This window comes from Musa acuminata, chromosome BXJ1-1 (genome assembly GCF_036884655.1).
Source record: "Musa acuminata AAA Group cultivar baxijiao chromosome BXJ1-1, Cavendish_Baxijiao_AAA, whole genome shotgun sequence".
NCBI lineage: Eukaryota > Viridiplantae > Streptophyta > Magnoliopsida > Zingiberales > Musaceae > Musa > Musa acuminata.
Genome location: NC_088327.1, coordinates 4,525,865 through 4,539,893, shown reverse-complemented (window position 1 = coordinate 4,539,893; position 14,029 = coordinate 4,525,865). Strand labels below are relative to the sequence as shown.

The 14,029-nt window shown below is 38.9% G+C and overlaps 3 protein-coding genes across 3 annotated transcripts; 2 read left to right on the top strand and 1 right to left on the bottom strand.

Annotated features, from left to right (window-relative positions):
- The first annotated feature begins 2,079 nt into the window (after window positions 1-2,079).
- Window positions 2,080-2,406, top strand: LOC135616439 (protein VACUOLELESS GAMETOPHYTES-like). The gene has a single exon (XM_065118700.1). It carries the CDS (start codon window positions 2,080-2,082, stop codon window positions 2,404-2,406), a length of 327 nt encoding a protein of 108 aa, XP_064974772.1.
- Window positions 2,407-5,795: 3,389 nt separating this feature from the next.
- LOC103989633 (protein VACUOLELESS GAMETOPHYTES-like) lies at window positions 5,796-6,281 on the top strand. The gene has a single exon (XM_009408545.3). It carries the CDS (start codon window positions 5,796-5,798, stop codon window positions 6,279-6,281), a length of 486 nt encoding a protein of 161 aa, XP_009406820.2.
- A 691-nt stretch (window positions 6,282-6,972) lies between these two features.
- Window positions 6,973-11,438, bottom strand: LOC103987669 (AP2-like ethylene-responsive transcription factor AIL1). The gene is made up of 9 exons (XM_009406042.3): window positions 10,415-11,438; window positions 8,874-9,534; window positions 8,700-8,782; window positions 8,559-8,567; window positions 8,377-8,465; window positions 8,197-8,270; window positions 8,029-8,079; window positions 7,841-7,917; window positions 6,973-7,670 (listed from the first exon to the last, which is right to left on the bottom strand). The coding sequence occupies exons 1-9, from the start codon at window positions 10,605-10,607 to the stop codon at window positions 7,246-7,248; spliced, it is 1,662 nt and encodes a 553-aa protein (XP_009404317.2). The 5' UTR covers window positions 10,608-11,438; the 3' UTR covers window positions 6,973-7,245.
- Between the last annotated feature and the right edge of the window lie 2,591 nt (window positions 11,439-14,029).

The following is a 14,029-nucleotide window of genomic DNA, read 5'->3' as shown; positions in this document are numbered from 1 at the left end:
GCTCTCGGGCCGTGCACCTCGACTATAAGCCCTTGGCTCCCCTAATGGAGGAAGCATCATTTAGTCTCACATTAGTTAAATATTATGAGAACCAAGAGTTCATAAGTCCGTCGAGTCTCTTTTATCCTCAAAGGTGTTTTTTGAAGCTAATGTGCCCCAAAAAGATAAAATTGTATGGAGACGTCCATCACCCAAAGCAAATAATTCTTTACGTGTGTACAGAGACGTTTTCGAACATACAAATTTTTAGTTATTTTTGTGTCTCATCTTCTCCTTTTTTTTTTTATCATCTTTTCTCTATGATTTATAAAGTCTCTCATAATTTTAAATAATTTTGGTAATGAAGACAACTGAAAATTATATAGTGAAGATAAAAAAGAATATTACGAATAAATATTACGAATAAAAAATAATATTAAGAACATAAAAAAGAATTTATGTTTATGTTTAAGTTACTTTTATGTGAAAGGATATGCAAGTGAATGATGATTTGAATTTGAATTAACTCAAGTGAGATATTCATTATATTATATTTAATTTTCTCCATGAATATTGACAACGTTAATCTTAAATCATCTTTTTAACTTATGTTTTTTTTATTTATTTTAGTTTGAAGTATTTTCTTTCCCCAACCAAGTTTTAAACCAACGACATTCCAAACAATTGGAAATTGACATTATCTCGAGGATTAAACCTTTTAATACTGACTAATCTTATTTTTGAATTAATATTTGTTATATAATATTTCAAAATTTTAATCTTTAACAAGTTGATTTGGTTTCCCGTTATCAATCAATGTTTTACGATAAAAAATTCATCAAATGATGTTTTAAATATTTTAAAATTATTTAATATTTTAGGTGTCAAAAACTATTCTTTTATAACCTAAATAATTAATATTGTTAATCATATAAATACTCTCTCCCAGTATGTTAATATTTCTGTCTATTATAAATATATAAACTAATAAAATCTTAGAAAAACTCAAATATTATCATAATTGATGAGAGAGGTAAGAAGTGAGATCATAGCTTATCGAAAGTGACGTATGAGAAAGGTAAGAATAGTCAGATAGGAGGAGCTTCTAGTAAGCGATACAAGAAGGAATCTAAACAACAACATAAGTAGCTTTAGAAGGCGACAGAGAGACGATGCGAGGCATCATCTTTTGTTACTCATTTATTAGCTATGTTTCATTTAATGAGAAAGAGGTTCTTTTAGAAGCAATTCGAAAGAGAAAGAAAAAGAAGGTTGATTGGACTGATGGGTTTAATGCTTGGAAGTTTCCCCTTTTCTTTCCACTCTTACGTTTGATTTCGGTGATATTAAGACATGCAGGACTCCTAACAACTCCATCTATTTTCAGATTTTTCTCAATCTCACTAGATTTCGATCAAGATTACATTGGACTCGTCGAGATCCGGTCAAATTTGTTCCCATCAAAATGTTCTTTTACGATTTGAGGTTAATCCTATTAAATTATTCATTAATTTTTTTCTTAAGTAACGAAAAAATGATAGTCGATCATTGACTTTTAGTCTTTTTTATCCATCCCAGTAGATCGTCCTTGCGGACTATGCTTAATAAACACAATACAAGCTTCCTTTTCGTTCACGTCTTCTCCCACAAGAACAAGCAATTGAGATGAGCTGCTTCTTTGTGTTGTAGCGATGGACTCGGATAAGGTCGTTGTTTAGTGTGGCTTTTTATATAGCTAGTCATATGTTGAGATGAGATGGTTGTTTAGCTGTGTTATCGTGATGGACTCGTTCAAGGTCTTTGTTTAGTGTAACAAATATATATGTGGGTACGGATATGGTTCTTTAGTTGTGTTCTCGTGATGGACTCATTCAACGTCTTTGTTTAGTGTAACAAAACAAATACGATGGTGGGTAATAATACATTATAGGAATTTGAAGAGATTGGCGTTAGGACGAAGCAGGAAATAGTAGGCAGGAGATTTGGGAGAAGTTCCCGTCCTTCTCACCTTCTTCTCTCTCTATATATGCACCCACCCACATCGCAGCTAAACCCCACTCTAAGTCGCCTATATCACAGAGAGCGAGAGAGAGGGAGAGAATGACGAGGATACGCCATTTCACCCACCCAAGCTGCATCTTGACCCGCACTTGCCAGCAAAGCTTCATCTGCAACGGGTGCGGCGTCGCCGGCTACGGGATCAGCTACCGGTGCAACAGCTGCGACTTCGACCTCCACGAGTACTGCGCCAAGTGTCCGCAGAGCCTCAGCTGCTCCATGCACTCGCACTGCCTGACGCTGACCCAGTCTGGCGGCTACGGCCGCCAGTGCAGCGTGTGCTGCCAGACGACCAGCAGCTTGGTCTATCAGTGCGGTCCCTGCGGCTTCGTCGTGCACCCCCTCTGCGTTCAAGGGCGACGTTGGTAGCTTTACTATGACCTAAATCTGTGTGTGTCTGTCTATCTATCTCTGTCTGTCTGTCTACCTATCTATCTAAATGTGTGTTTTACTTGTCGTTTGGGTTTCAATCAGTAGTCATATGTTTGGAGTTGAAACTCAAGTCTTGATTTGCGATCGTCAAGTTTGAGGAGAATGATATGGAAGTTGTGGTATTCGTCCCACAAGTGTTATTTCATAAGTATATTTGCACATATTTGAGGAAGCTATGCTGCCATGTATTATTGGGAAAACAAAAACATAATTTCATATAAATAATGATCCTATAAAAAAATAAAATAAATCATAAACTTTATATCTATGAAAAAGATAAAAGATTTACATGAATTAACAGAAACCGAGTCCAAAGTCCCCTATACCTTCTAAAGATATAAATTTTACTTATGCACTCGGCATGTATTTCTTCCACAACATACTACTTGCGAAATAATAAATTATTAAGGTCTTTTCCTTCTTCTTAGATAAGGATATCTACATATTCTTCAAATAACTAATCACGCAAGTAATTTCTAACTTAAGAAAGAGGTGAAGAGAGAGAAATAGTCATCGAGAGGAGTTTGGCTCATTTTTGCCACCCTCATTGGCTTCGAGAACCTTGATACAGTTTTAACTTTTACCCTCGAGTCGTTATAAGTCGACTCTAATTTTAGAATTGATAATTTTAATTCTTAAATCGATGATTTTTATTTTGATTTCGAAATGGAAGATTTCAAGTCCATCGAATTTGAATTTTAGTTTCGGTTTTAGATTTTATGCTTTTAATTGGTCCCAATTACAACCGTCTATTTTATTTTATTTTTAGTTTATTAAAAATACCCTTACAATTAGTCATATTTTTCCTGTTCTTATACTGACTCAATCGGCTCCTTCTGACTCCATCAAACTGTGATTAGACCTATCTTCTTTCTCAATTGGTTCTATCCAAAATCTATCTTTTCTTTTTATTTTTTACTAGTAGCTCAATTATCTTTACAAACATTGGTTTTGATACTATGCTCATATTCTTGGGTTAAAGTTAATATATATCAAATCAGACATTAATTCAATCCAAAGACCTAAGCTTATTAGTTAAATTATCAACAAAACCCGATATATATTATTTGACTTTTTTATATCTTATTAGTATGAGATTATAACTTACTCCTCTTGTGATCTTCATCTCACACATGAATTTTCTTTTTAACAAAATAGTTATTAAAGACAAACCATACTCTCTCCACTATTGCAGACATTTGGCAAAATCAATGATCCAAAGTCTTAGTATTTTTTTTTTCTTGTTCCATCAATTTATCAAAAAATAAAGAAAAATGCTTTGTTTGAATTGACCTTAAATTTTGCACAAATGTTAAAAAGGAGTATGAAAAGTAACTTTTTATAATTGTTCATATCATTTAGATTGGGTTGGTGATTCTAAGGATACGACCCATGGTTTCAAACGGATCGTGCTATAGAAAGGCGATTTAAGATTCAAGCTCACTTATATTTGTTCTTCTCAAATTCGTGATTGGACCTACTAAATTATCAATTAATTCTAATATATGTCAGTCCTTATTTTTTTTCTTTACAAAGTTAGTATGTGTGGGTTGATAATCAATAATTTTTTTCTTTTTACTTAAATCCTTTACATTATCGATGGATTATTCATCTGTGTCACTCCGATATACCGTAGTTCATCTTATGTCAAATAATAAGTTTAATTAAATTATTATATATAAGATACCAAATGTTCTAGCATTAACCCCAAATCTTCAGCTGGCAACCGATGTGGAACACAACTCGATAATCTATTTGACACGGAAGCAAGCCAACCTGGTAGGCAATGCCCTTCCGATTGGTTTCGCATTGTCCGGGACCGTATGAGTCGATATCGCACCATAGGAATCCGAACAAATCGACATGCACCACAAAGGACGTACGAGCCGATCGCCCGGGTGATTACGTCGCGAGAGGTACTAACTATCATCATCAACTGTCGTACCCTTAGCCCGAGAAGTAGGTATAAATACTAGCCTCACGTCTCGGTGAGGAGAGACAATCTTTTTACATATTTTTTATTTACTAACTTAAGCATCAGAGGAGTTAAGTCGAAAATTCCCGTATGATACCAATCTATCGTACAAGATCCCGATGTAGATCGAGTGCAACTCAACCCATCTCGGAGTTATCTCACCAACCCCACCTCGCTTTCTCATCCGTTTCAGATGATCTTGCATTTTTGGGACTGGACCAAATCACACCAATCCCGAGGCCACGGTATAAATTTGTATAACAATAGATATTGTCATGTCCATCGCCATGGGGGAGAGCTCGAGACCTGCAAATCGAAGAAAACTCAAAACTTCCGTCCGAATCAGGATGGAGATGGAAGCGACGATAGCGTATGACGACCGTTGATCCGATGGTCCACTAGTTTGTCATGTACTATGTCGGATCTTGATAGGTTAGGAAGATGATACGCCTACGGCGTCGACAGCGACGAAGACTCGGTGGTCAATAGCCATGGCCCAGAGCACGACCAAATCAGGATCGAGACGGAGGAGACGATGGCGTATGACGACGACAGAGCTGATGGCCCACTAATTTGCCATGCACTGCATCAGATTTGGATAGGTTAGAAACATTCTACGCGTTCGCATGACGACTTGACTCGGTCGTCAATGCCGACGAGCTCATGATTAATATATATTAGAATTTTGTATCTTGAAGATGAGAATATTGAGATGAATAATATATGAGTCTTTCTCGAGTGGACTAAAAGAATATTTTGCCCCGAGCATTACGGAGACAGATGCTCACCACATTTCTGCGCTCGTAGTTATTTTGTTCGTCACATAGATCGGGATGACATCATGATTCTCCAAAATATCTTTAAGCGAACGAAAGATCATGTGGTTTGTGTTTGTTGCATGTCGGCATTAATTCAAGAAAAGATTTAGATATGACTACATATACTTTTCACAAAGACCTCTTATACATAAAGTCATGGGTAATATTGAAACCATACAACCCTTGAGAACTGTTTCCATTATATATTTAGGGTTTAGATGATTAACCTTACTTGGTACCTATACAAATGACTATCAAGAAAAGAAGATCATGATGAGTGTAAATGAGACATTATATATATTTGAAATTTAGAAATATAAATGTTTTTAGGTACATAATTTGTAGTCAGAAATTAAATTAACTTAAAATTTTAAATTATTAAAATATGGGTCAAAACTAATACATTTAATCTCACTCTTTCAATCATTAATGATATGAGAGTATCCTCTCCTCCAAATGTCTATATAAGTAAGCTAGCTCTTGAGAAGAGAGAAGCTCAAAGAAAGCTGAGAGAGAGAGAGAGAGAGAGAGCCATGGAGGAGAGTCCACGCCATGTAACCCATTTCCTGCACCCTGATCATCCCTTGGTCTACCAGTACCATGAAGCATCCTTCGTCTGCAGTGGTTGCAGGATCATGGGCGATGGCCTCCGCTACCGGTGTGACCGCTGCAACTTCGAGCTGCACGAGCACTGCGCCAGGTGCCCCTCGACCATCTCCTTCCACATGCACCCGCAGCATCTCCTCACCTTGCACGCTCGCCCGGGTACCGCCCGCCTGTGCGACGTGTGCGGGGTTCACGTGGGCGGGATGGTCTACCAGTGCCGCACCTGCGGCTTCGACCTGCACCCACTGTGCTCCTTGGTGCGACCTCAGCCGGCTCGAGGGAGACGGGCCAACCGGGGTGGCGGATGGAGCGGTATTTTCAGATCCTTGGCGTTAACGCTTTTTATGGATGATGTTGATGATTATGTGGATGATTATGATGATGATGATGCTGCTGGTAACCCCAACGAATGATGGAGATGAATCGATGGAAAGACTTGTGATCTTAATTAGATGCTGAACTCTATGCATGCAATAAAACACGTTTCCTTCTGCAATAAAATCAATATAGTTTATACAAGAATGTCTCGGAACGAGTCAGAACGGCTGTAAACGAGTGGCATGGAGTTCTCGCAATATACATGCAGCCATGTCTACAATTACCCGGAGACCCTTTCATGCTTCAGCCATGTTATACGAGGAAACATTTAATTGGGATGGCCGATGTGACTGTAGTGTTACCTAGTTTTATTTATATAAATGTCCAATTAATCTGTAAGCACAGTGTAAGTTTCACGGTCTCCACACAATCACAGGCTGCCTACGATGAGAATAAGTGGACTTGATCCCGTATTACCCTCAGAATCTGCAGCTTTTCCATGTAAATACAAAAGTCAACACCCAGAAAACGTGTGTGGATTTTACGAGAAACAAGTCAATACATCGAAGAGAGAGATGGCAGATATTGCATGCATGTTCACATGTCGGATAATGGGTGTCGTCAAATGTACTTTCTATATCTACATTGATGGTGTGGCACAAGCTTTTGCTACTACACCAGTATGCAAACAAGCCGAGGACTCGCAGAAGAATGAAACAATACAAGATGTTTTGATTGCTGTTACCGTCGAAAAGGTACCTAATAGATTGCAACCGATAATTTCTCTTAAGAGCATGTATTATTAGCAGCTTCAGCAATCAAATGCCAACAAAAGAGTCATACAAGTAGACATACACAGCTGAGCTACAACTGCAAAATTGCTGCCATCAATCTCTGAAAGTTGACGATACATAATTGGAAGCATATTTAAGCTTTTCTTCAAATCATTCAACTGGTAAAAAGATTTGGAAGCTCATTCACTGCCCGTATATCTCTCATCTGAGCTGCTGCCATGCACCATCCAGTTCATGCTCCACTGCTGCTATCCCCACACTCACCTCACTGCAGAAGGGCAAAAGAATGCCTGAGAAACGTCCCCATGCATGCTGTGGTAGGAATTATGGTTCCTTCCGCTCCCTGGCTTTCCGTCCAAAGGTTTGGATTGGTTATTGAAGATGAAATCAAAGATACAGCATCGGCAGGTACTCTGTTTGAAGTACTATCAGACTTGGAATTAGATAGCATGTTGGAAAAATCTTCGGAGTTTGCGACGACGAGAGAAGTTGGTTGGTTCATGTTAGCTGACGCCGAAGCTGTGGGTGTAGACTTTGGTGATCTTTTCCCAAGATCACCTCCGAAGAGATGGGAGCTTGAGCAAATGTGTTTCACATCGTACTTGCTCATGTCAAAGTTTGTCACTGCATTCAGGCCCCGGAACTTGATTGCTGCAATATCGTAGGCTTCTGCAGCTTCCTCTTGTGTGCCTGCAGGTAACTACTATCAGGATTCACGAGTAACAACCATGTTAGAAGTGCCGCTTATGTGCCATAACAAAACTCAGGGTGCCAGTAAGGTATAGACAGATAGTAACACAGAGAACAAAACTAAGACTTCGGACGATTCGTGGGAATTGCATGCTTGTAGAGGAACTTACTGAATGTGCCAAGGTACAAGTCCTTGTTTCCGGCCACTCTGCCAATTCTAGCTTGCCATCTACCATGCTGGTGGTGCCTAGATCCAAAAAAAAACCAAAAAGAAAATGAAATGTAGAGAGAAATCTTGGGATTTATGATAGCACGGGACTCCAGTGATGATAAAAGCTAAAATTGGGTTTTGCAAGACCTTGTCACCCCTCTGTAAACAGATGCCCCTCTTGAAAACCCACTGCTCTTTCTGAAAGGAAACAAACGGAAAACATGATCAGAAGTCGATGAGTGAATTCATCTAAGTCAAAGCAATAAAAATTGTACGTTGTAGCCTAGTCCATAATTTCACAGGATGTCATTAAACCTTCGTAAATTGGCTACAAATTCTTGTCTAGTCATGTCCTTCATCTCTTCCAGATCCTTCTGGTAGCTGCTCAGCTGTGAGAAATAGTGTGACAAGGGAAACAAAGAAGGTAAAACAATGGAGCAAGAGATATCTAGGATGTAATAAAGTAGACAGAAAGAAACCAAAGATTTCTCTTACTGGAAAATTTGTATGAGTTGTTGGTCCCCAGTATTTAAGCGCAGCCAAATCATATGCTCTTGCAGCCTTCTCTTCCTTATCATAACCCCCTTAACATCAGCAGCATCAGAAACTTCAATCAATACAGTGCATGATAAATAACTCAACCAAACACTAAAATCATTTAGACTATCTTCCCTTACCTAAATATACTGCTAGGTTGAAGGAGGATCAATCGATCAAAAGGATATCAACAAAGGAAATGTCAGTGAGTTCCCAAAGAAAATAGCAAAAATAAACCTTTTCTAACTGGATGATTTTACAGAAAACTAGGAGTACTCTACCTTGCCTTCCTTTTCTTTTCTGTCCTTCCTTCCTACAGCTGTTATCCCAGAGGTGGGCTTCATATCTTCCGGTCCATCTATGCCTACAGCATCCATAACGAAAGACATACTAGCAATGCATGCAACTGGTCGTAAGGGTGGAGGAAGACAAATAACGTTTTCTGGGAGACCCACCTTGTCACTCCCCTGTACTGTGAGGTTCTTTGCCCGAAGGTTTCGATCGACTTGCGAGGAACTGGTTCTCTATCTGCTGATTCAGCATTTAAGCACTTGGGATCATCAGCAGCCTCTAGTGGAGAAGCCATCGGAACAATTTTGAGAGGCACAGATTGTGACACAGGACCCATTGAGAGGCTCAACGATTGGATGTTACACTCATATGCTTCGACCGGTTGCTTCTCCGGAATATGCTGGTTTTGTCGGAGCCATGATTTCATGCCGGAAATAGAGGTTGAACCATCCATTCCTAAATTGTAGATAGCACTTGCGGTAAAGTTTTGGTTAGGATCAGTCATGAAGAAAGGAGGCTTGATGGCATTGGGATCCTGAAATAAGTGATTGTGGTGGAAGGAATGTATATGGTGGTATGGGACTTGGATATCTTCCCCTGTTCCTCCCTCCGCAGGACTGAAGGAGGGGGGCATGTTGACATTAATTCCAGGGCCAACAGAGCTGTGGTAATACATGTCATGGAAGTGGTAAATAGGTTGGTGCAGGTTTTGATTCTCTTCATTGAGGTTCTCAGAGTAGCCACCCAAGAAATCCTCAAACTTTGGACCTTGCTCTTCAGGATTGGAGCAGCTGGTGGTGGTGGCAATTGCACTGTGTCTCCAGTCTACATGAATGCATCAATTATGCATCATAAATTTCTGAAGGGACATTTGTTCATCTAAAAGGCTAGAGAGAAGGATACATGCTCGATAAAACAAGAAGAAATGCTAAAGATTGGGAACCGGAAGAATAGTATTTGAAATCCATGACACAGGTCCAACAATAACATTTCTAAAGATCCCTCTTCCAAATGAAAAAGAGGAGCATTTTCTAAAGACAATATTAAGCATAAGAGGTGGTGGAAAAGTTAGCATGTACATTGCTTAGCTTTCAACATATCTTCGATCAAAAACCAAAGGAACAGAAATATCAGAGGGTAGTTTGAAGAGGTAGGATGACAAGAAAGCTGGAAATTGGAGAAAACTACACTCTTTAAGGAAAAAACACCAAACTAGGACTCAAGAGGTTGATGACAACTTAGATAACCATTTATATTGACATACAAAAACATATTAATCTATGTAGTTCGATAGATTAAAAAGAAGATTGCAGTACCGATTGCTTAGCTACCGTTAAAGAAATGCTATATATCATGGAAAAGTTGCAGCTTCAGAAAGAGGAAAAAATCCACATAACCATATATACAGAACCATATCAGCAACAATACAAGAAACCGAGAAGCCAAGAAAAGTAATCTAAAACCTATCTGACGACATAAACCCATAAAGTTTTCCCTAAAGAGTTTAAGCTGAGTAAAATAGAAAAATATGAGCATGCTATCTGTATTATCTCTGAGAACAAACAGGACTCACTTCAACACAAAAACAATCACAAGAAGATAAAGAAAGAATGAAAAAAAAATATCTTGATGGTACAAAAAAGGTACCGACATTAGGAAACCGGGGTTGGTGATGACAAATGAAACCCCACAGGAGAAGGGATACCTGAAGCACAAGTAGAAGCCCTCAAAGGTGGTTCCATGAGGCAGACGGAGGCATCAGACGGCAGAAACCCCACTTCATCTCTATCACCACCACCACCCTCTCCCACACCTCCAAACTCATCCTCTTCACGGCAGCAGGAGCTCTCCCCCCTGCTGGAGGACAAAGAGAAGCCAAGCCAGCTCCTCATCTCCATCACAGACACCGAGAAAAGCAACGATGACGAGAACTACGGAGATCACACACTCTCATCGGCTGCTCAGACTCCAACGCCCTTAGCCTTGCCTCCTTCCCGTCGGAAACCCAAGAACGAGGTGGTGGGAAGGTTAAAACCAGCAGCGTCATGGGCTTGGCCTTCTGCCTGGAGTATTTATTTATGTGTCGACAGAATAGCAATAAAATACAAAACATCAGCTAGAGAGAGAAGGCTACAGTCTCTCTCTTTCCTCACTGTTCCTCTACGTCTACGTCCCTGCGCTATGCTTTTCTTGTCCTTGGGTCTCGTTCCATGATTCCCATCGTAGATACGCCCCTCAGGAGGGAACCAGATACATCTCTCTCTCTCTCTGCATCGACTGCCAACCCACGTATTCAAGAATTATAAACCTGACTCTTGAAGGGCGAGCACGCCTATCTCCAAGAACAAGATGGCACGTACCTCTTATTGAAAGCATCGACAAGTTCGATCCTATAGCACCGAGTACGTACCAACATCGAACCATTCACATGTACTGTAGCATCTGATATAGGTTTCCGGGCACACAGTTGTTACTTCTACGAGCACCTGACTGCGCTATGATGCATCAAGTTTGACCATCAGCCATATGTATTTTACCCATCACCTCCTCCAAAATCGAACGAATAAACAAGGACTGAACTCGACTCAACCAGAATGTATCTAAAGTATATCACCTTCCCATAAACTCTGCCTTTGTAGCATCATTTTGATGTGTTCGGGTAAGTGCAGTACCATGCAGCGAAATCCAGAAAGTTAGATGTAAGCTATTTCATATGCCGACTCAACCACACCAACATTAAATGAGTCTCGATACTGTTGCCGACAAGAAGAGCAGGCGTGAAACAGCTCCAAAAAAACACGAAAGAAACCATTCTTCACCTCCTGATATTGAACTTGTCCATTCCTCTGATCATGCTTTTTATTATTCTTAACAACAATTTAAGCCATCAGATTTGAGAGTACATCAAGAGATCATTAAAATGGATATATCAATCAATCATTGTCACATGACATCCATCCTACAGTAGCAGCTTTTTTCATGAACAAAAAGTAAAATGGGCAAAAACATTAACCAGTCTTGTATGATTTGAGTCGAATCGATCTCACCCTCCAAACCGAATCTATATAGAAATCCTCTGAAATGGTTATAATGGCTCATATATATATATAAAACAATTACAATGGTTTCGTCCAAGAAGGTTGTGAAGTCAACAGGAGGTGTTCCCCCTTGGTTTCATCCCCCCCCAGAGGAGGAGCTTTGTTGTCGGTTCATGTCACGCTGTGGGAGTAACGAGACACCAAGACCATTGGGAACCAGTTATATCTCTCGTACTCCCTCCCCCGCCCGCCCAATTCTGCCATGTTGCTTGTCCATTTCTGTTGGTGATACTATGAACACCCATATGTCCAAAGGATAACACTGGCCTCGGTTGGTATACGAAAACCTGGACTTTTTCTTTGAGTTGACAGGTCCTGTCTACTTTTTCTCAAAGCGAAGTGCTTGACACCTCTCCACTCTCAGTCCAAAAGATCACGTATATGTCTACATCCACTAACAAGTAAACAAGAGTCCAAACAGAGGCATATGTTCACAAGATCTACACATATGTCTGACATGAACTTCCACAGAACTGTGATGTCTCACCGCAGCAAACAGACTTCGGGGAACTCACGTTCTAAATAACATGCAATTCTCATGTTGATTTAGCCAATCAAGATCAAATTATTAATTAGTACTGACCACACCTGATTCTAATCCTGAATAGAGAGATCGGTCGATCGATCTTCCAGAAGTTTAATATATTTTCGCTATGCACTCTTTTTTCTCCTATCTTTTTGGCTTCTGTATTCCAATCCGAGTCAAGTTTTTAATGTCGGATTCTCTATCAAATAAATATATCTTCCATATCAACACCTTTTTAATGAAAATAACATTTACATACAGGAATAAAATGAGACGAAAAGGGTATGCCTAAAGATATTGTATGAATGCAACAACTAGATAGACAAAATTAATCATTACAGTAGTGTAAGAAGCAGTAAGAAATATTACAATCAAAAGAGAATGAAGGACTTTAAATACTTTAGAGAAATATTGCAACTAATCTTGGAAATTGTTTATGACAATCAATTTTATTGTAGCTATGTTTGTGAGTAGATCAATTCTTAATAGATACGTGTACACCTCTGAATACATGAACACTGCCAATATATTCTAAGGTGAAATATCTGCTTTGTAGCATGGAACCATTGGGACAAGATTGTTTGTCGAGGTGCAGGACGTGAGTCAGATCAGGGCAGACCAGATAAGAGAAAGATACATGCATAGAAACAATAAACAATGACTTGACTTGGGAAACGTGCTGCTACTCTGATGCATCTGTGTCTTGGAGTAAAGCCATCCTACATAGGCTATGGGAAGAGCTGCTGCTAGATTTCACTGCAGCAACAAAAGCTAACGTCCGTACAAATCTAAGCTGGATGATGTATTGGATTGAAACTGGTTGACTTGGGTTCCCGAGGAAATCCTCTGGGGAATCTAATCCATCTTCCCTGGGATTCGAAATTTTTATCAAAAGTTGGCTCAGGGACCAACCTCTCTTTATTCCTTTGCTTGATTTGAGCTTCATAATTGAAGGCAAAATTACATATATTCCTTTAAAACTCAATGATTTTAAGTATAGCATAAATCTCTCCTAATTCTAAAACTTACAAATTAACTATAAGTTAACCATTACTTAAAACTCTAATTTATACTAAAATCCATCAAAAGCTCATTGTCATTTTTAAAGTACTAGGAGTACTTTAGATATTTAACTCGAATGCATTAATATTAATGATGATTAAAAGTGATTCAACTAAACTTTCTGGATGAATGTTGGGTGTTTACATACTTGTTTAACTCAAACAACTAAGTTAATTGGTTAATAATTGCTAACCTAAGTTTTTCGATGGATATTAACATCCATGACATAACACGGGTTCTTAACCTTTGGAGTGACACATAGATGCTACATTAGAATTTATAATGATAAATATGCTATTTAAAACTCTGCTGAAAAGCCCTGAAGGAACAGGCTGCAAAAAGCCAGCCATTGGGGTTGGGCCTTTCAGAATTTGGATTAGACTGGCATTGAGAAGGTTTACCTAATTAAGGGTCTAATTTGAAGTCCAACACAATTCAGACACAATCTAAGTTGACAATAGACACTTTATATTTTATAAAGCATACACAAAAAACACAAAAACAGGAGTAAAGATTAATCACAGAAGTCTCATAGTTTTACTGTGTAGATGTTCAGTTGCTAGAAATAAAGAAGAGACATATCATAAGTGCATTTAGTATTTATAAATGTTGAGTTGCTATAGGAATAACACAT

Excerpts from the sequence above, each read along its gene's own strand:
- LOC103989633 (XM_009408545.3), top strand. The coding sequence starts at position 5,796 with ATGGAGGAGAGTCCACGCCATGTAACCCATTTCCTGCACCCTGATCAT.
- LOC135616439 (XM_065118700.1), top strand. The coding sequence starts at position 2,080 with ATGACGAGGATACGCCATTTCACCCACCCAAGCTGCATCTTGACCCGC.
- LOC103987669 (XM_009406042.3), bottom strand. The coding sequence starts at position 10,607 with ATGGAGATGAGGAGCTGGCTTGGCTTCTCTTTGTCCTCCAGCAGGGGG. Across the intron at positions 8,783-8,873 it reads CAGTACAGGGGAGTGACAAG|GCATAGATGGACCGGAAGAT; the intron begins GTGGGTCTCCCA and ends TGGATGCTGTAG. Across the intron at positions 7,671-7,840 it reads CTTGTACCTTGGCACATTCA|GCACACAAGAGGAAGCTGCA; the intron begins GTAAGTTCCTCT and ends AGTTACCTGCAG.